At 36.6% G+C, this 20,624-nt stretch overlaps 1 protein-coding gene across 1 annotated transcript in view; it reads left to right on the top strand.

Annotated features, from left to right (window-relative positions):
- The window catches only part of NDUFS4 (NADH:ubiquinone oxidoreductase subunit S4), a 46,945-nt gene that overhangs the window by 11,206 nt on the left and 15,115 nt on the right, over positions 1 to 20,624 (top strand). Inside the window, exon 2 of the mRNA XM_063320358.1 lies at positions 8,413 to 8,491. Coding sequence (XP_063176428.1) covers positions 8,413 to 8,491 — 79 coding nt within the window. The remainder of the gene's footprint in view (positions 1 to 8,412; positions 8,492 to 20,624) is intronic.

Genomic DNA, 20,624 nt, shown 5'->3' with positions numbered 1-20,624 from the left:
GGTCTTCAGGTTTGGAAAGTATTGTGTAATGGAACTGCTGATCAGCAACTGTACAGGTGGCAGTAGTTCAGAGCTTCTGTCACCTGACAGCAGTTGGATGTTTTATAAATTATGTATTCTATGGCTGTAAAAGCAGTATACCAGATCTCCTTTCATAATGAGTTTTATGATTTCTACTAAAAAAATACTTAAATAATTTTGGGTCACTTTATTCTTAATATGTTGGTCTATTTGCTGCAGTCCCGGAGAGGCCACTGGCATACTTTTGAACTACATGCATATGGGGGTCTAGAAGCACTAGCATGACTTTGTTTCTGAAGTTTAGCTGCAAATAATGACTGAGTTTATGTCCAAGAAGATCGGGAAACAGTCTGGTATCAGCCTGGGATTTGTAGAGAACTGTTTCAGGATGTGCAGCCCTCACTTGTTAGTGTGCTGACTTGAATGCAGGCTAGCTCTGGATTTTTGCCTGAGCTATTCCTCAGCTCAAGCTGTTTTCATTGTGTGTGTGCTTAAGTCATGCATGCACCCACCTAATTAATGCTCCTGTAAAGCATAGCAGTCAGAAGCATGGTGGAGACACCCGTGTACCTCTGCAGGAGAAAGTTGAGCATGCCTGTGCTTACTGTCTGGCTGTTTCGGAGCCTTCTGAAGGGTTGTGCTGATCTTTCTTATGTGCCTTACTTACTCACTACTTATGTGAGTAGTGTCAGCTCAATTAGCTGGCTAGAGAATAGCTCAAATGGGCCTGTTTGAGTCAAGGGCAGTGCAGGCTTGGCACTAGGTCAGAGCTAACCTTCCTCATTCCTTGTTGACCCTGAGAGCACTCTTTAAATGTGGGAAACTGATGGTGGGCAACTCAAGCCATCTTTTAACAGAGCTGACTTTTGTCTTGAGGACTTAATGGGAGTGCCAGGAATGGCTATAGCACTCTGGTCCTGCAGCAGTTCTGGAAGGTCTACAGCTGTGTTTGCATAGCGCTCTGGTTCAGCTGGTATCTTGGTTGTCTGTAGATACATCAATTGCATTTCCCTATCTGTGGGATAATTAAAGTAGAACCTAAAAAAACCTAGAATTTGATTGTTTTCTACTTAACAAAGTATTTACTACTTGAAAATTTAACTCATTTAATATTTCTAAAGGGAGGTGAACTTAATATTTAGTTTTGAAGATGAACACTAAGTTACAAGCTACAAGTCAAATGCTTAAAGTTATTTCCCTGTTTATTCAGTATATTTATACGACCATAGCTTCTTTTCATAATGCAGATTTGCCTAACAGAAAAGCCCTGTTTTCCAAACACACACATGGAAAAAAAAATATATACATTTTGCATATGAACTTTTTAGCAAGTAGAAGCAATGTTTATGTATTTCATAGACTCATAGAATGGTTTAGATTGTAAGGGACCTTAAAGATCATTTAGTTCCAATGCCTGTGCCGTGGGCAGGGACACCTTCCATAGACCAGGTTGCTCAGATCCTCGTCCAGCCTGGTCTTGAACACTTCCAGGGATGGGGCATTCCCAGCTTTCCTGGGCAGCCTTCTCCAGTACTTCACCACCCTCAGAGTGAAAAATTTCTTCTTGATGTCTAAACTCTTTCAGTTTGAAGCCATTACCTCTTGTCCTGTCACTACATGCCCTTGTAAAAGGTCCCTCTCCAGCTTTCTTGTAGGCCCCCCTTCAGATACTGGAAGGCTGCTATGAGGTCTCCCTGGAGCCTTCTCTTCTCCAGGCTGAACAACCTCAACTCTCTCAGCCTGTCCTCATAGCATAGGTTCTCCAGCCCTCTGATCATCTTTGTGGCCCTCCTGGAGACCCGTTCCAACCGGTCCATGTCCTTCTTATGTTGGGGGTTCCAGAGCCGGATGCAATACTCCAGGTGGGGTCTTGCGAGAGCAGAGCAGAGGGGCAGAATCACCTCCCTCGACCTGCTGGCCACGCTTCTTTTGATGCAGCCCAGAATGCGGTTGGCTTTCTGGGCTGCAAGCACACATTGCTGGCTCATGTTGAGCTTCTCATCCGTCAGCACCTCCAAGTCCTTCTCCTCAGGGCAGCTCTCAGTCTATTCTCCACTCAGCCTGTATTGTGCTTGGGATTGCCCTGACCTGTGTGTAGCACCTTGCACTTGGCCTTGTTGAACTTCATGAGGTTCGCACATTTCTATTTCAGTTTTGATCGTCATTGCCACTTATTACAGAAATTCCAGTAGTTTAGATTAAATAAATTGGTATTCCTTTCATCCATTCAGAAAATAATTTACTGTGTTTATAAGTTAATAACATTTTGTAAGCAAAGGAAAAATTATGATGTGCCAATATTGTCTGAGAATGTAACTATTTATAAATAGGGAACTTGCTTTTCCTCCAAACCCCAAAGTTACTCATGCAGTTCATACTACAAAATAAAACTACATGGTCTCCACAGGCAGTGTTTGGCATTATATTCCATATTTTGTTTATGTTGGGATGTAATAAGAATAGTAAATTCTATCCTGGTAAAATAAAATACCATTGACTCTGTTAAAGTCTTTATCGCGTTAATGACAATAATGAGTCTAATACCAAGGAAGTATTATCCCACTCTATTTAAGTTCATCTCTCACAAGTACAGCTTCACAATCTGTCTTTATAAAAATGGATTATATTGAAGCTGAATACTGTGATCTGTACAGTATTTGACATCGTGTAACAGGCAATCATTACCGTCTATTTTATATGAGAGAACATTATACTAATTTGGTTTTAGTCTACTTAATTGTAGTGTGTGACTAGGTTGAATGCTGTGCAAGTTCTGAGCTGGCAGTGTTTCCATGTTCTTTTTGTTCAGAATTTAATGTCTTTCTGGTGGCTGTATGCTGTGAAGCTTATATTATTCCTGATAAATGCCATAACATTAAAATGGTTGTTTTTCTAAGAATTAGTTATCTGTTCAATGTATTGAATGGTTCTTCACGGCTTTGGCTTCTGCATATATGTATATTCACACCTACTGGTGCCCTGGCATTCAGTATCAGAGTACTTAAAATACCATTTAGACTTACTTCTTAATGATTGCCTTTATTTTTCAAGAGGCACATGAGTTTTTCTTCAAGACTTCATTCCATCTTTATCTGTTTTGATCTGATTACCTGTGCTGTGATATCTGGCTTTCTTTAACATATCTCCCAACAGTTGACCAAAAGGGGGTGCTAATGGATCAAACAGTTAGATGTGTTGCGTACAGAGGTTAAGGAGCTTTTTTTTGTGCAATGAGTTAAGTCTCAGCTACTGAATTAGGTCAGGTAAATGCAAGTTTTCGCATCAGGGTGCTGTGTAACATGCCGGTCACAGCATTGCTCTTCATGGAAGGCAAATTCGTGCCTTGTAAATATGGCTGCTCCTCTCCTTCCACTAGGCTTCTGGGGGATTCTTCGGGACATTTCCAGAGGCACTGTGGCAAGCATTGTCTTCTGTAAGGCTTCCATTTATCTTTCCATTTATACAGTTAAAAAACAGAAGCATAGGTTATTTAGCAGCTATTCAAGAAGTTCGGATTTGTTGAATTTTAGAGATTGAATACAGATACCCAAAACTACCAAGATAAATGTTCGAGTCAGATGCCTTAGAATCCATCATCCTGATATCACAAAAGACTTTTGCTGTCCATTTTTTTTTTTTTGCTATTTAGTTTCTCTGGTTCAACAGAACTTGTTAAGGACATCAACAGAGCTAGGGCCTCTAGTGTAAAAAGGGAAGAGGAGACAGAAGTATGGCCCCTGAAACAAGGAACTCTGCTACATCCTTATCCAACAGTGGGATAAGATGGTCGAGAGACCTGATACTGGTGTGAATATAGTAATGAAGACTGGAGAACTTCCAGTGGCTTCTTAATGGACTCCTCCATTTGTGTAGCAGAGATCTGGAACCCGTTTGTGCTTTACGGGAACAGCAGATGACAGTGGAAGGGGAGTACATGCTTCTGCTGGAAGACATGTTGTTAGATGACCACAGCATTTGTTTTTCCAGGATATGCGATACCTTTAGAAATTTTTGCACTTTACAAATTCACGTTTTCACTAGTAGCCATTATTAATTCATTCTGTGTTACTGAGCTAATATAAGAGTATTTTTACAAGTAATTAATAAGAAGACAAGTAATTAATTTACATTAAAATAATTTACAAGTAATTATTAATAAGTGTAGTCTTTGCCAAATTTCTACTCTTGTTTCTTTACACAATATAAAAGACTGAGACTCTAAAATAAAATTGTAGCCATAATCTAGTCTAGATACAATGTTTAGATCTATAATTCTTTTCTGAAGAACTGTGCACTATGGAAGAAAAAGTGACCTTAACATCTTTTTAAATTCCTAACACTAAAACGCAGAAATATCATTAAGGTATATTGTTTTATAGCAGATATTAAAGCAGAAGTCATGCTGAAGCTGGACCATGATCAGATTGATGGTAAAGACAGAATTGTATTATACAAAGCTACATTTTAAGTGAATTGTAGAAATGAGTATAATGAAATTATAATAAAGGATAGAAAATATTAAATGATAATAGCGTAAAATGAGGATACGGGATCATAGATCAAGTTTAAGGAATTTAAATGCCCAAGACAATGACATGGGGAGGGGGAGGGAGATATCACTTTCATAATTGCAAGCCAAATGACAATTTGAGCGGTGGTCTCTGTAGCCAAAGGAGTTGCTGTATGTTGATGCCAAGTTCTCCATGTTTGTGGAAACACAAACACCCCTCTGTATTTGTGTGACAGACTAACATGTAGAGAACAAAGAATCTTCCATTAAGAGGAGATTTGAGAGAGGGAATATACTTGGGGAACAGGATGCCAGATGCATCTGAAGGAAGAGGCCCAGAAAGACAAACTTCAGCAAGAGGAGAATTTTGCTATCTGAGTCCCTGTGGACTAAGTGTGGCATCTTCACTAGCCGTACAGCCAGGCCTTGATGAAAGAAAAACTTTTTAGGGACTAGAAGACCTTGTGAAGGGTTGGTTGTAATCCAAAAAGCTGCAGATTGGATTAGCCACAAACATTATATGTGGGATACTATGGGAAGGTATCTGCAAGATCATAAAGGACATGGGTGACTTTATTAATAAACCTTAATTTTACTTCATGTAATTTTGAAAGGTTTTTTTTTTAAAGGCTAACTGTTCTAATAAACTCGGGCTTTTACATTTAAAACCTTATGTGTTCATCACTAGGGAGCTCACTATAAGAAAAATTTTCAGGCAGGACAAATGTTCAAGTGGAGCTGTGGCCAGCCTGGAGTCTCATCACACTTTAATTAGATAGCAACTGTGAAGGATGTTTGCCTGATCTGTGTTCTGAATGGGACATTAATGAGCCTAGAAGATAGCAGGGTTTATTGTTGCTAGCTATTATGTGTAAAACTTTCTGTATAGCTTCTGAACTTTAGAGTTATATTACTGGTCTATTTATTATTAAAGTATTCTGTGTACAATAATTTTAAATCGGAGTTCGGTTGTCTTAGAACAAGGTAAGAAATGGAACTTCCTGCTCTTAAGGCCTAATCCCAAGATGTTTCACAGGGAAAAAAATGCATAAGCAGTCAAAATAAGGCAAAACAGGATAATGTGGACCAATATTGCTTACAAAGAGAAAGGCAGACAGCAGATTACCTTTCTGGAGGTCAGTAGTAGAAGAAAGGAGGAGAACCTTGTGAGAATGGAACTTGAAAAAGTATGTTTTATACTTCTGCAAGTTTATCCATCACAAAAGCTACCTAAAGTTCAAGATGGGTGTGGGCAGAGGCAAGTCTTAATTGGGAATTTTGTGAGAATTACTTTACTGTTGAGGGCAGAATAAAAGGTTTAAATTTCCAAAATGAGCAATCTTCTGAGTAAAAATGATGTCAAATGACATAATGCTGAGTGGAAATCATTTTGGAAGGGAATGGCATTTATACTCTTCAAAGCTGGTTAATGCTTTTCCAAATTTAAAAAAACAAACCAAAACACACAAGAAACCCCCAACCAAATCAAATTTGTTCCAAATTGCATTTATATTACAAGAAAAAGTGGGATTCTAATCAGCCTTATTACTTATATCCTGGCATACTCAAATCTTTATACATTCATCAGACCTCTCCACAAATCAAGGTTCAGAGAACTTCTTGATTAATAGTTTAGAAAGGTCCAGAAAGGACCAATTTGATTGCATAATCCCATGGTTTTTCTTTGGCCATATATAAGGTAGTGTAGTGAACAGCGTACCACATGAAGTTCTAGAACACCTGCAGAATACTACTTTGACACTAAAATTCCTGGAGAGAGGGAGAAACTAACTTTCCTATTACAATGCTTTTGCCTTGTTTAAGGCTGGAAATTGTTTGGTTCAGTGACTTGCCACTGGAACTAAAGTGTAATGCTGCTGTTCTGAAGACCTTTAGGATAGCTTCTCTCTTGGTTTGGTTTTGAATAAGGACCATCTAAGAGCCATTTCTTGTAGCATGCTGCAGTATCTGTCTATTCTGTTTTTATGACATATTGTTTAACATGTACAAATTAAAAAATGACAGTAAAACTTCATCTTGTTCTTCAAAGTACCCTTCCAGACAGATTTTGTCATTTTAAATAGGAATACGTATGTCTGTCCATGTCACAGAGTTGGGTGATTCTATAAACGTTGTGCTTTGAGTTTGTTTTTCATGATGTGGAGCTTTTTTGAAGTTGTTATTGGCAAATGGAAGGTAGTTTAGTAGAGTGTAATTTGTGTTAGAAGTATAGACTTGTGGAACTGAACTTTGTTCCAGTTGCTTAGTTTTATAAGATTCTTGTGGCTTTCTTTATAGTCACTAATTTCAAATTCCTTTCTGGTGTAGATTTTACCTTCTAAAAACTTTACCATGCTAATATTTTCTGAAAATTGAATGCTTTCTTAGTTAATGTGTTAAATCCAGTGCAGCTATATTAATTAAATGATCAAGTTCATATCTTCAAATACATTCACACCAGAATTGACAAAAATCAGGGAGGGGTTTAAAATTAGACGACATAGTAGACGCAAGTGTTTAGGAGGCTATTCCCCCAGTTAAGTCTTCCATGTTTCCATTGCCTAGTTGAATGTGGAAGAAAATACACTCTTTTAATTCTACGGGTTTTGAATGATTGTGTGTGAGTTATCTGGTCCTGAGACACCTTTCATGTTATTGACTATTTAACAGTTGTAACTTATGTAGGGAGAGTTTAGTTTGGATAGTATTGTAGATTTTCCGAAAGTCTTGGAATTTGCTTTAAAAGCTGTGGTGTTTTAAAGGCACTAATGGATGGTTTCCTCAAAAATTAAGTAAACATTACCAATAGTGTTAAATTACTAGAAGTACGGTTTTAAGTATCCCATAGGCAAAATCTCAAAGTTCATTTGCATCTGCAAGTATGTCTGGCTTCCCAAATTAGGTAATGTTCTGAAGAACAGTTGAAAGTGGCTTAGTCCCTCTTACTGTTCAGTTGTCTATACTCTTGCATTTTTGTGCCTCACTTGTTTAAAATGACCTTAATTAAGTGTGAAGCACACTATTAGCTCAGAGAAATGGGCTTTTTGGCTTGTTTCACTTGCTGTTGCATTATTTTGCCAAAAGATGATTTGTACTCAAAGGGCCCAATCCTGACATTAATGACATAATGCAAATTAAGGACAAATTTTACTTCTTAACTCAGTGATGTGGAATTGGGTTCTGTGTTTCCATCTGTACCTTACAGGTTTAGTAACTATGCAAGAGGATTAATCATATTTCTTGGAAATGCATAAGCTGACCCATACTGATTTAGAAATGAAACAAAGTAGTTGTGAGCTTTGCCCAGTCAAAATCAGAAAATTTTGTTTGAATTATCAGCTGAGGGTTTGTTTTGTTGGTTTTTGGGTTTTGGTTGGGTTTTGGTTGGGTTTAGTTTAGGTTTTTGTTTTTTCATTTTTTTGTTTTTTAAATTTGTTAATAGTCTGTTGTTAAAAGTGCAGAGCTGGAGCTTTACCATTACAAATAGACTTAGGATTTTTTTCCTCTGATGCCATCGTTTTCAGGATCAGAGTTCCAGAATGCTTGCAGCAGCCTTGTATTTTTCTGTCTGTTCGTGACAAACCAGCTACTGTACATTCATATAGAGCAGTACAGTCCTTGCCACTGGCAGTCTCTCTGTGACAGAGAGCCTGTAGGCTGACATAAAGTGCAGCCTGTTGTGAACTGCTAAGTGGGAGTCTGCCAAAAACTCAGCAGACAGAACTAATTGGGGAGAAAAAGGATTTTTGTGCCCTCATCTCTCCCTCTTCAATTTTTTTTACAAGACGGATATTGTTAAAGTAACTTGTTTATGTAAGATTTGTCTGCCTCTATTTTCTCATTGCATGAATCATTTTTTAACTTCAAGTCTTGCACCGCAGGTCACTGAGCACTTCCACATGGCGGCTGGCACAGGACCAAACTCGAGACACGCAACTCATCACAGTTGATGAAAAATTGGTAAGGGTTTTCTACTGCATACTGCTATGATACAGCCTTCAGGGTTATTTCTGCACAATAGGCATTCAGTATGGTATTCTACGTTCTTCTAGGAAAGCTGTATAAATGTGAACTACAAAGCAATAGTCCTTCATACATTTTTAAAAGGGGAACATTGGTAAAACATAAGTATGTGAAGGCATTCAAAGTGTTAAGCAATATCAAATGATGCGTACCTTGTTTATTATTATTGTATTATGGCCAAGGACAAGTATCATCTGTAATTTGTAACAAGTTTGTTCTTTTTGAAATCTGGGTGTATCTTCTGTGTAGTGAAACTATACAGAATTCACCAGCTTCCTGAAATTAAATTATCTTCGTTAGGACCCATATTACTAAAGAAACTGTGTAAAGAAGCATCATGCAAAATTATTGTTACTATGCACATATACTCTAGCTTTTGAATATGCATGAAGGTTAGATTACAACTAGGAACAAATGCATAACATTCTTCTGCTAATCAGTAGCAGATCAGAAATTTGGCAATCTTTTCTTGTAAGTTCTTCCATAATGTGTGGTCTGTTACTCTAGATGCAACCTGACACTTATGTTTACATTATTCGATAGTATAATTTTTGTAAGACTTCTGGGGGTAAATGCGTCACAGCAGAAGCATGCTTTTCATTGGTTTTCATATCGCTTTTGAATCTTCACGGAAAAAAATTCCCATCATATGTACTAGATAGTTCATATTGTATCTGTTTTCTTGTATCCCTGAAGCTATATTAACTACTTAAGAAATATTTGGAATTTGTATTTATAAATTGAACATTGTAATGATAACTGCAAGTTGAAGCAGCAGAAGTTTAGCAGGCTATTGGAAAAAAACCACGCCTACCTTAACAACTCTAGGGCTTTTTTTCCCCTCGTGCTCTGTAATATAGATGCAGCAATAAGAATCTACTCACAGATAAAAAAAGTTCTTTTAAAAATGATTTTCTGAATTCAAGAAGTAATATAATTTTAGGTTTAAAAATCAGGGAAAAAATGAATACTGTACTTTAGCAAACATGATTATCTTGCTAATCTAGTTGCGTAACTTTGGATTCAGGAAATTTCATTTAATGTACAAGAATTCATGAGTCACTATGTAAATAAGATTTACCAAGTCAATACACCTACATTTCCCTAAATGAATTATGTATTGTGTTTGATTATTCTAGCACTGTTCTTTAATTTAATTTTTTTTTTAAAATCCTAACAGAGTTTTTATAATGCCTGAATTTATAGTATCACGTTTCTCTATTGTGACTTCAGGTGATGGGTACATAGATCTGAAAGAAACTACAGTGTGAAGACAAACCCACAAAATATACACTGTTCTATCTTCCATTTTGTATTTAAATGTACATCCTCCTAAGCTAGGGTTGTACATTACCCTGTCTAGCTATGAGAGTTTATACTTCCAGTTGAGTTAAAGTGATAGTAATTTGAAATACAAGTCTTCTGTTCTCTTAGTGTAAATTAATTGTAAGTGAAGTGGTTATTTCTAATGTCATTATATGTTCTCATCAAGTTGAAGATGCCCATGTCATAGTTGCTGGGGGTTATTTTGAGATCTCATAGTAGCAGCCATTGAATAATTTTGTTCCATTTTGGTATGTTTAATGTATCTAAACTACTATTTTATACTCAGTTCTTTCAAGTATTAGGTTAAATGTCAGACTGAATAGTATTTTCCTGCAATATCGTGTATGTAGGTGCATATTCTAGAGGTACAAATCTTTTTTTTTTTTTTTTTTCCAGATTATTGTAGGGCCTGGAAAAAAAATAGAAAATTAGAATATTATTTTAAAATTTTCATTTGTAGATTTAGTTTTTGGAGAAGTTTCCATAATGCCGTAAAATATCCAATAATTGGTGTTCTATCAATGGGCAAAAATTTATATCCTGCTAGCAAGGAAAATCTTCAGAAAGAGTTTTGATGTGGTTTTCAACTCTTTCAGGATTAGAAGTTCTCTAGACAGCAGTTAAACCTCATGGAAAAGTAGAGCACTGTATTCACTTATTTTAGGTTGCTGCTGTATATTTCCTAACTTTAAGTACGATTAATTACAACCCAGTAAAACTAATTTAACACATTGTAAGAATTTTCTGGTTCTTAAATAATGTTGCTAAGCGTAGTAAAACCATTATTTCCATGAAAGTTGTAACTAAACTGTATTTCAGAAGTTGATACTTAGCTTTTAATTACAAAAGACCCCTCCTCTTGTGTTACTGCCGGATATATGCATCTTATTGTTACAAGTCATTAAATTATATTTTGATGGATTTGTTGGCTTTATCATACTTTTTTCTTTTTTTTTTTTTTTTTTTTTTTAAAGCCAGGCATCACCTTATGGGTGGTTTTTATGTGGATATCAGAAAGAAGAGTAAGAACAGTCAGAAAATGGGATACGATTATCCTTGTTTGGCTTACTCCTCTTGTAATTTAGTTTGAAACTGAACTCTTCAGTGAGATGATGGTTACAAGGCTAGCAGAGTAACACTGTGGTTATTGAAAACTTTTAACTGCATGTTGTATTTGAATTAATCTGTCTATTTCTGGTCTTTGTAGACGTAGTATTCCTGTGTGTACATGCATATGTTAGAAATCGATCAACAGGGATTCCTTTGAATAATCTAGAGTCCCATTTGGTTCTGGAAGTACTAAAATACTCCTTGTCTTGGGAAACACAAATGAAACAGAAGGGGAAAGAGCATCCTGACATTGAATTATTAAGCAGTAGTTGGTCACCTCCTTACTGCACCCTAGCATGTGTTGAATACAATAGAAAAATGAGTTCTAATGAAATAGTAGAAAATACAGTAGTTTAGACCACATTCATTTTTCATATTAGAAAAAAGTGTGACTCTTAAACATAAAAGGAGTTAAATGCTCAGCTTCTATAGAACACATCCAAGAAATGGTATCTTTGTCTGAGTTACTAGCTGTTTTCAGTGAATATTGAATAAAGTAACTTTTAACGAACAGTTAAATCTGAAGAAAATAACGTAGAAAATGAACAAATCTAAACAGAAATATACTTCTTGCATCACATTTTGAATCTCTGGCCACCGATTAGGTCATATTCCAAGAGTCTGGACAAATAGCTGTGTGAAAAGTAGTCTCTCAAGACCTTGATTGCATTAGGAAATTTGGGCTATGGAGGACAAAGGCTGTCGGCAGCAAATCTCCCTCAGGTAATGTTCCAAACGATTTAACTGTTTGTGCGTATGGAATAACATAGCTTCTATCATCATTATAGAAAGCTTCAGTGTTTTTGCCTAAAATGGGGGTTTGAACTGTTTTAAATTACTGTGATTTGTTTCAGTCATTCTAAGTAGGGTGCATCAATACTGTTTATTCTAGCTAAAAGTTGTCCCATTCAGCATGTGTGCTTTAAGCAGGCTTCTCAGTCAGCGCTGGTAACGCTGCATTGTGCATGTCTAGCCTGGACTTTCTACAGGCTAGGCACTTTTGTGAAAGTTATTGTCTGCAATTGAAAGGTACCCCAAATTTTTGTCAATAAATGGACTTTTTTAGTGTTTAAATGATACTGATGTTACAAAAAAGTTTCAAAGTTAGAACAACTGCCAGAAAATATCCTTTGCATCTCTAAAGCAGAATATTCCACTGGTAATGTATATGCCGTAGCTCAAACCAAAAATTATTCCAAGAGCAGTTGTAGGGTTTGGTCACTGGGGAGATGCCAGATGCATTGTGGAACTGTGTTTAAGGATCAACTATTAATTGTAGCCATCTCACAGATGTTTTTATTCTGTCAGACCAAGATAAAACAGGATGAGTTGCTACACACTTCAGCATTCAAGAGCAGTGCTATCAAGTGCAACTGAAATGCTACTGAAGTTGTTTTTGCAGCGTTGTGAGAACATGTAGGGACAGACTTTACTACAAGCATGACAGGCTAACTGCAGTGATGCCATTGACATTTCATCTCCTGTCCTGAAATTGTTTTGTTTTGTCTATACTGTTAATTAACCTTTTTTCAGTAATGGTTCCGAAGTCTCAGTATTGAACCTCAGCAGAAGGCCTGCTTCCATCTGGTTGTAGACAAACTCTACATGACTCAATAAAGATAACTTGCACACACCAAGTTGGGCGCAGAAAATCTGAACCTCTTTTTGAGGATGAGCAGTTCATACTTTTCAGATGATGCTCAAGATGAGCAGTAGAAGTTGCATGCTGCAGCAGCCTAGGCCAAAGCAGATTAATAAATGGTCTTAGTGGATGAAGGAAAGGCTGTGGATTTTATCTGCCTGGACTTTAGTAAAGCCTTTGACATGGTTTCCCACAGCATTCTCCTGGAGAAACTGGCTGCTCATGTCTTGGATGGGCATGCTTTCCGGTGGGTAAAAAACTGTCTGGATGGCCAGGCCCAAAGAGTTATGGTGAATATAGTTAAATCCAGCAGGTGACTGCTTATAAGTCATGTTCCCCAGGGCTCAGTGTGGGGGACAGTTCTGTTTAATATCTTTGTCAATGAACTGGATGAGGAGATTGAGCGCACCCCCAGTAAGTTTGCAAATGACGCCAAGTTGTGTGAGAGTGTTGATCTGCTTGAGGGTAGGAAGGCTCTGCAGAGGGATCTGGACAGGCTGGATCGATGGGCCGAGGCCAATGGTATGAGGTTCAACAAGGCCAAGCGCCGGGTCCTGCACTTGGGTCACAACAACCCCATGCGGTGCTACAGGCGTGGGGAAGAGTGGCTGGAGAGCTGCCCAGTGGAAAAGGACCTGGGGGTGTTGGTGGACAGCCGGCTGAATATGAGCCAGCAGTGTGCCCAGGTGGCCAAGAAGGCCAACAGCATCCTGGCTTGTATCAGAAATAGCAGGGCTAGGGAAGTTATCGTCCTGCCTGAAGCGGTGTATTAATTGTATTCTCAGAACATGAACCTGAACCTCTTTAGCAAAAATATGTGGAAACACTCCAGTTCATTTTTTCTATAAGACTGAATTATAAACAAACATCACACGGTGTTTGCAGGATTGAGTCATGGTTTGTTCACCTTCATCCAAGTCCCAATTTTGGCTAGGCTTAGAAATTAGTGAAATTTTATAATCTTTGTTTGCTTAGAGAAGCATAGACTTTACTATAATAAACAGTGATAATACTGCAGCTCAAAATAAAACACACAAACAAGTGAAAAATAGCCTGGAATAATGAAGTTTCTTCAAATCTCAATCTGATAGTCTACAGTGCTGTGAAACAAAGGACATAGCAAATCAAGCTTTAACATGCTTTTTAAAGTGTATTCATTGCTAGCAGCCTTTCCCAAGAATGAAGAGTATATAATATAATTTACTCTGAAAACCAAAGTAGTAATGTGTCATAAAATTACGTGCGAGACAGTGTGACATTGCATTTGAAGACTGTGTATAGGAGCTGTTTTTGCAGCTTTGGTGAAGAGAAACACTTGGCAAAGTATGCATTTATTAGAGACAGGCTTACTAGATTTCCTTTTCTTGAAACTACTATTCAGCCAAGAATTCTCCAAGCATTACCACTGTGTTAGATAATAAGGATATAGTGCATGTTCTGTGTTTTGGTTTTTCAAAATGCTGTTAACCCCTTGTGGGTTATTCCTTGAGGGTGAGTTCAAGCTGTTCCCAAAGTAACTTAATGGGATAAAAGAATTTAGAATAATCTTTTCTTCATTTAATCCACTCTAGCTGCAATATTTATTCAACTGGTTACCATAAAGTATTCATTTCTGTTCAGATGAGGAATGTAACTTAGGAATTTTTATGTGCCTTATATGTATGGCTCTGTGATAAGGAGTTGTCATATTCAAAGGGTTCAAGGTTCCAGGATGGAAATCTGGGGGGGCTGTTCAAAGTTACCCATTCCCTCCACCTAGCCCCAAATGTCTCTTTTGTAGGTTGTATTCCTTGTGTTTATTTTTTTCTCAATTAGTTCAGAAGCTTGCATTTTGCTTAAGAATAATGAAAAACAAAACCAAAAAAGAATAAACCTGTTATGTAAAATAAGGTTAATAGAAGTGTTTTTTCCACCCTTTACTTTGCAGATATGTTTTGAGAAACTGTTTCTAGCTTTGGCCAAAATGGCCTTGTATAGGGAGCCTGTGATTTGGAGAAGTACTTTCTTCCATCAACAGTTGTGTCAAGTAAGCAGATGACCAGCTTATTTGAATTGAACTGTGTTGTACTTAGGACTCAAGAAAAAAGTTGTTTGCTTGGAGTTTATAAAATATTTAAGACATTGTGTGTTGTCACTTCAGATGCAATACTTAGTGTTTGGTTTGCATTTGGTCATCTGCAGTTGTGTTTAGTGCTTGAATGATACTAGTTTCCAGTGCAGGAGGTGTTTAAGGTATAAAACCACGTTCTAGAATTATTTCAAAATTAAATGCATTCTTTCAATAAAAGTGAAATATTCAAATGAGAAGACCGTTTGCAGTAAAAATATGTCTACTTTAATAAAAGTGTCTGATTTAAAAATGGACTTACATAGAGTTAAATACTTAAAGGTCTTTAGTTTTTGTGGTCACTGATGGTTTATTTGTGAATCTGCATTTTTGCTGCAAAACATAATCTATTAAAAAGGTCCTTTTGCTGTTTTTTTTTCTTTTTTTTTTTTTACACAATGAAGGCTCAGAAATACTACTCTGGGAAGAAAAAAGCTGTCTTGGATAACTGCGTCAAGCAGCTAATGTGAAATGTAATATTTAAAGGTTTTAGTGATTTGGAGGAGGGTGACAGTCTTTCTCACTTCATGTACAACATGCTGTTCCGCCTGAGCATATATTTATTTATAAACAGTGATTATTTAAATAATTTGGCAGTTTCTTCTTTATAGTTCTGGCTGTAGCTGCATTTGGTCTTAAACACAGTACAAGCTCAGGTGTTCCTGTGAGTGTAGTTACCCAATTTCCTAGCTGTGTACACATTTTCAGTACTGCAAATTCACTGTATTTTGCTGATTGGCAGTTAAGTCTCTCTTCAGTTGGAATACCCTAGCTCAGTTCAGCCTGTACTGTTTGCTACGACTTGTTTTTGTAGGCAATTGTAGTTTGATGAAGCTTGTGGTGGTTTAGAAAACCCAGTTGGCTGGATACTGATAAAGAGCTTTCTGTAAGAATGTCTGCGGACAACAAGTTACTCCCCATGATAAAGAAGCTTTCTGTAACTGTGACAGCCCAAGTAAAGATACTGCCATCACCTTTAGTTGTCTTTTAAGAGCAATGAATATTGCTATATTACTGAATTTCAGATTGAGATAATTTTTGTTTTTCAGTTTAGAAAACTACGTATTTTTGCAGGTAGGCCAGAACTTTGTATAAAGGGATACATAGTTGTATCAATGAAAGCAATTGCACACTCATCCCTATGTAGGTTTATTTTTGTTTCAGGATAGGGTAAAGGATTTGGATTTCTTTGTCTGCGAGCCTTTTTTTTTGGTGCATGGTAGTGCTATCTCTGCTGGGTATTGTAAGGAGGAGTGTCTTGAGATTGAGATTACACAACCTTCTAACATCTCGAGTGTCTGTTTTGTCTGGGCTTCCTTCATGCAGCATTCTTGTGCAAAAATTTCAAGTCTAGTCTGGAGCACTAGGTCAAAGTATATGTCTCCTTGAAGGGTATGCAGGCAATTTTTTTTGTTTCATTACATTGTATTTCATTTTCTATCAAAGAATACTGGTTTTTAAGAGCTTGCTATGGTGGCTGCTCAGACAAATTAAAGGAGTATCATTGTGCCATGTTTAGTTTGTCTGGCTTCCAAAGGGTTATTCAACATGCAAATACTTGTTTGGTTTTGTAAGTCTAAATATGTGAGCAGTGTTTCTAATCTGCTAGAAAGAATGAAAGTAAGCCACTGATAGAGCCTAGTAATGAACAGGACTAAGAAGTAGGTTCATTTTTGGAGCACTTTTGTTTAGTAGTTTTGCTTTTTAAAGACTAGATAGTATTTTCATGTTCTCGTAGAACAATACCGTTATCTGAACCTTTTCTAGAACACCTAAGTTCATTTTCCCTGTTATGAAATATTTCAGTAGATGACATGAGTTCTTCTTGTCCTGTCAGGAACAGTGAGTAAACAATTCCTTGTAGAGTGCTTGCTTTTCTGTTCAATCAAATGCAAATCTTTCTGCATTTTTGTAGTATATCTAAGTTGTAGATTTAAAACACAAATCCTAGCATTGCTAATAAAGTTCTGTGTAGAGACTTGAAAGCTGTTTCTAGTCATGAAGTTCTGGCTGAATCATTTTATCAAGTCAGAAAGGAAAAGCTTTCCTTTTCTGGAAAACCCAGTAGTCCTGTGGGAATCCTTGAATGCCTTGGTCATGCTGCAAGAGAGTTTGGTGCTTCTTCAGTAGTACCTCTTTCTACTCAGAAGGTCGATGATGAAATGGAACCAGATGCCTTCAACTTCTTGATGGCTTGTTTCTGAGGTATCTTTGAACTACTTTTGTGTCTGCTTTCTCAAATTAGTAGTGTTAACCTGTGTTAGGTGGGGATATGGACCATGAAGAGAGCATCTGATGTTCAGATCCTGAGTTTTAATATGCAATTTAGTTCTTGTGTTGTAAAGCACGCACTGTAGGGAAATTGCTCAATCTTTTATGTATCTTTTTGGCATGCTCAGTTCTGTTCACTCCATGAAGCCCATTGACTTATGTTCAGTGCAAAATGAAATCTTTCCTTGGTGGGGAAATAACTTTTATCCTATTATTTGTTAGCTTGAAAACTGGGTTAACAATTGAGAAGTTGATCTATAAGGAATTTCTACAAAATGCTGATAAGACATAGCAAATACAGTATTTTTTTTAAAGGTATTCTAATTATGTTGCAGATCTTTTTAAAAATTAAGGCTGTGGTGAGTAATCCTGGTTACAAACAACTGAAGAAGTGGATAGTTTTTCCATCCAGATTAATTTTATAGATGTGCACATACATTCATCTATAAAAATAAAAAATGGTATTTTTCTATATAGGCCAACATCATCATCATAAATCATCTATTTTGAAGTTTTCACTAAGTCAACCAGGCAGAAGCTTTTTTAAGATTAAGGTTGTAGTCTGCGCTAGTATTTTATTTTTTTTATTCTTCTGTTTTGTATTTTTTCCGAGGATCACATTTTTGTTGTCGAATCTGCTCTATTTGAAAACATTTTTGGGTCAGATAATTCTGGTTCTCTGATAAGTCAGAAGTTGAATATCTTCTGTAATGTGTGTTTCCAATACAGATTCTTACTTTTATATCACTGTTTAGTAAACACAATTGTACATTGTACTCTCCTTTGATTTTTTCCCCCCACAGTAATAGAGAACTGAAAGGAAAGATGTAGTGTATCAAGTTGAATTACTGAATTTAATTGGTGACAGATTTCTCTTTCTTGTATCAGGAGTTTCTGTCCTATAAATATGATTTCTGTCCTATAAATAACCTTAAAGGCCAAGCACATAAAGGCCAAAGCACAAACTACAGGGACAGACTTCTAGACAGAACAAGCTAAAAACAGTTTATGAAGTAACACTAATACGTTCTAGTTATGATTCAGATATTTAGAGAGAGATTGTAGAAAGCTTCCATTTTAACTAACCATGTAGATAAAGAAACTAGTTTTGGCCAGTGGTATTAACCTTCGTATTTTATTGATGGTGTTGAAACAGTTGAACCCCCATCAACCCTTCCCATCCCCACCAGGGAATAATGACTGTGTAACTGTTGGAAAAGAACCTTCTAAAATACATTTGAGGCTTAAAAGCTCTATGCACTAATTAACAAAATACAGTGGACATTTAAGCTGTTAACAGCCGCAACATCCCTGGTGCATAGACCGTCGGTATGCTAACACTGCATAACAGTTCTCTATTGTGCATCTCTTTAACAGGGTAACTGTGTCAGTTCTTTTCTTGCTTCACTACCTGCTGTGTATGGAAATTATGTACACTATTTAGCACTTGCTTTCAACTTTTAAAGTCCATACATATTACATAGAAGCATTACATCTTGCATTAGGGTAAGGGACAGCTTTTAACAGGTCTGGCTTCCTTGTAATTTCTTAAATGCAACTTTTCTTCTAAAAAGCATGCACCAACAGGGATTTTGCTCTAAATTTGCATTTCTTGATTGGGGATTTGCTTCAGTTTTTCACCCCTCAACCACTTGTTGCTATGTGGCAAAGATCTGTTACAGAAATCACTTTCTTTATAAAGGAGATGTAGAGAATAGAGAACATGCATCACAATGAAGGCAGGCATCGGTTTACATGAACTCAGGATTTCTCAATATTGTTCTTAGTAGCAGGCCATGCACTAGTGTGACAGTATTGTCAAGTTAAACTTTAAAACGCTGCTTTTTCCTTTTTTTTTTCACCCCCACCTTTGGGTAATGTCTTTTTTTAATAAACAAAAGCTTAAATAGTTGGTGAAATTTTAACCCTTAATGGTGTTAAGGGTAAAATGTTGTTCCACAGCTACCATTACATAGGGAATTAATAGGTAGTTGGGAGGTGAAAGGAAAAGAACATCAGAATGCATGATAATGGAATTAAAAAAAAATAAAATAGTATTCTTTGCTCCATCTGCCAGCCCAGGGATATTGATAGCTAGTTAAAACAGAATGCACAAGGGATATTTCATGTATCGTAGTGGTAGTATTTCTTACGACTTCATCATAGAAAATTTTACTAGAGTTGTTGAGTCTTAAGACTTTGCTGTACATCCAAATTTGAACTCAACAGCTCAGACTTTAGGATATTTGCTCTCCAGATTAGAGTGTGAATTGGCCAAGGTGTTCCTGCTTTACAGCAGCAATCACACTGAGGATGTCTAAGTAGTTTCTCAGTTCACTGATAGGCTCTGAATGTCTTTTCCCAAGGGAAAAGACCCTTGGGCTTTTGCAGCGCCAACTAGTAAGGGAGCTTTCCACAAAACTGAGAAAAGGCACCCCAGCCACGCATCTAACACAGATTAGACCTCTTTCCCTCTAAAAGGCTGAAGATGATGAAACAAGTTGTGCCCATGTGTGGGAAGTCTACCTGGGTCTTATTTGGAAAATTTCTTAATGGGTACTTTAAAGGGAGCTTTGTAAGGTTTTCAAATGGGCATAAAGCAGGTCAGAATTGTTAATTTTCTTGTTCCTGACAGAATTCCTGAAAAGCAGTAATGTTATAAAATTCTTTTTAGTCATATCCTTATGATTTATTTTGTAAATACATGTTAATTTTAATGAATGTTAAAAATAAGGACTTTACTGAAAAGGTATCAGAAAAGCAGAAAAATATACAGAAATTTTTCACAATGTGTAAGAGTAGCCTGAATTTTGGCTCTCACTTAAGGTATGTAAGACTCCACCCTCAGCTGCTGGTTGGGACTTTGGGTGTCCATGATCAAAACTACATTTTATAAGTTGTAAGCGCAAGAGTCATCTTTAGTGAAAAATTCACAAAGATACTCTTGAAATATTGTGTGTAGCTTTGCAAGACAGTCTGCTGTGACTTATGCTAGGAGTATTGCATAAATAATCAAAACTGCAAACTGAATACATTTTGTTTGAAAGAATATACCATCACTGAACTACAAGTGAACTACAATATGCTTTTTATTTAATCGTATATATAAAAATGAACTTATCAGGGCAATCAGTACAAAGCTTTCTATTCTAGGTGGAGTCAGCTGCTAGTACTTCTGTCTTCTTTCTTTTAAAGCTTCTTCCTGCTTCTTTTTTTTTTCCAGAGAGAAACAGTATCAGTAAGAACAATTACTTATGGTAGTAAAGTAGTGGGGTGTTGCTATAACTGTAAATTATTGTAACAGTAATTAGATTATTTCAGTTGTTTAGTTTTCCTCTTTCTAAATGCAAGTAAACTAAGACTGGCTCTCCTTTTATTTGAAAGTTTACGGCCTAAAAACTTTGCTGTAGTTTTTCTTAACTAATTAATTTTTTCTACGTTTTTTAATCTGAGAATTGTGCAGTTCTTGTAGAATACTTGTAAGTTGTGCACTATATAAGAATCTGTATTTTTAAATGCCTCACAGGGAATAAAAAGAACCCATCCATTTGTGTTTGTGAAAGCACAATATTTGCTTACACACGCTTTGAATGAGTTCTAGAAAGTATGTTCTC

Source organism: Chroicocephalus ridibundus, chromosome Z (genome assembly GCF_963924245.1).
Source record: "Chroicocephalus ridibundus chromosome Z, bChrRid1.1, whole genome shotgun sequence".
Lineage (NCBI taxonomy): Eukaryota > Metazoa > Chordata > Aves > Charadriiformes > Laridae > Chroicocephalus > Chroicocephalus ridibundus.
The sequence above is the reverse complement of the archived record's forward strand: the minus strand, read 5'-3'. Positions and strand labels throughout refer to the sequence as shown.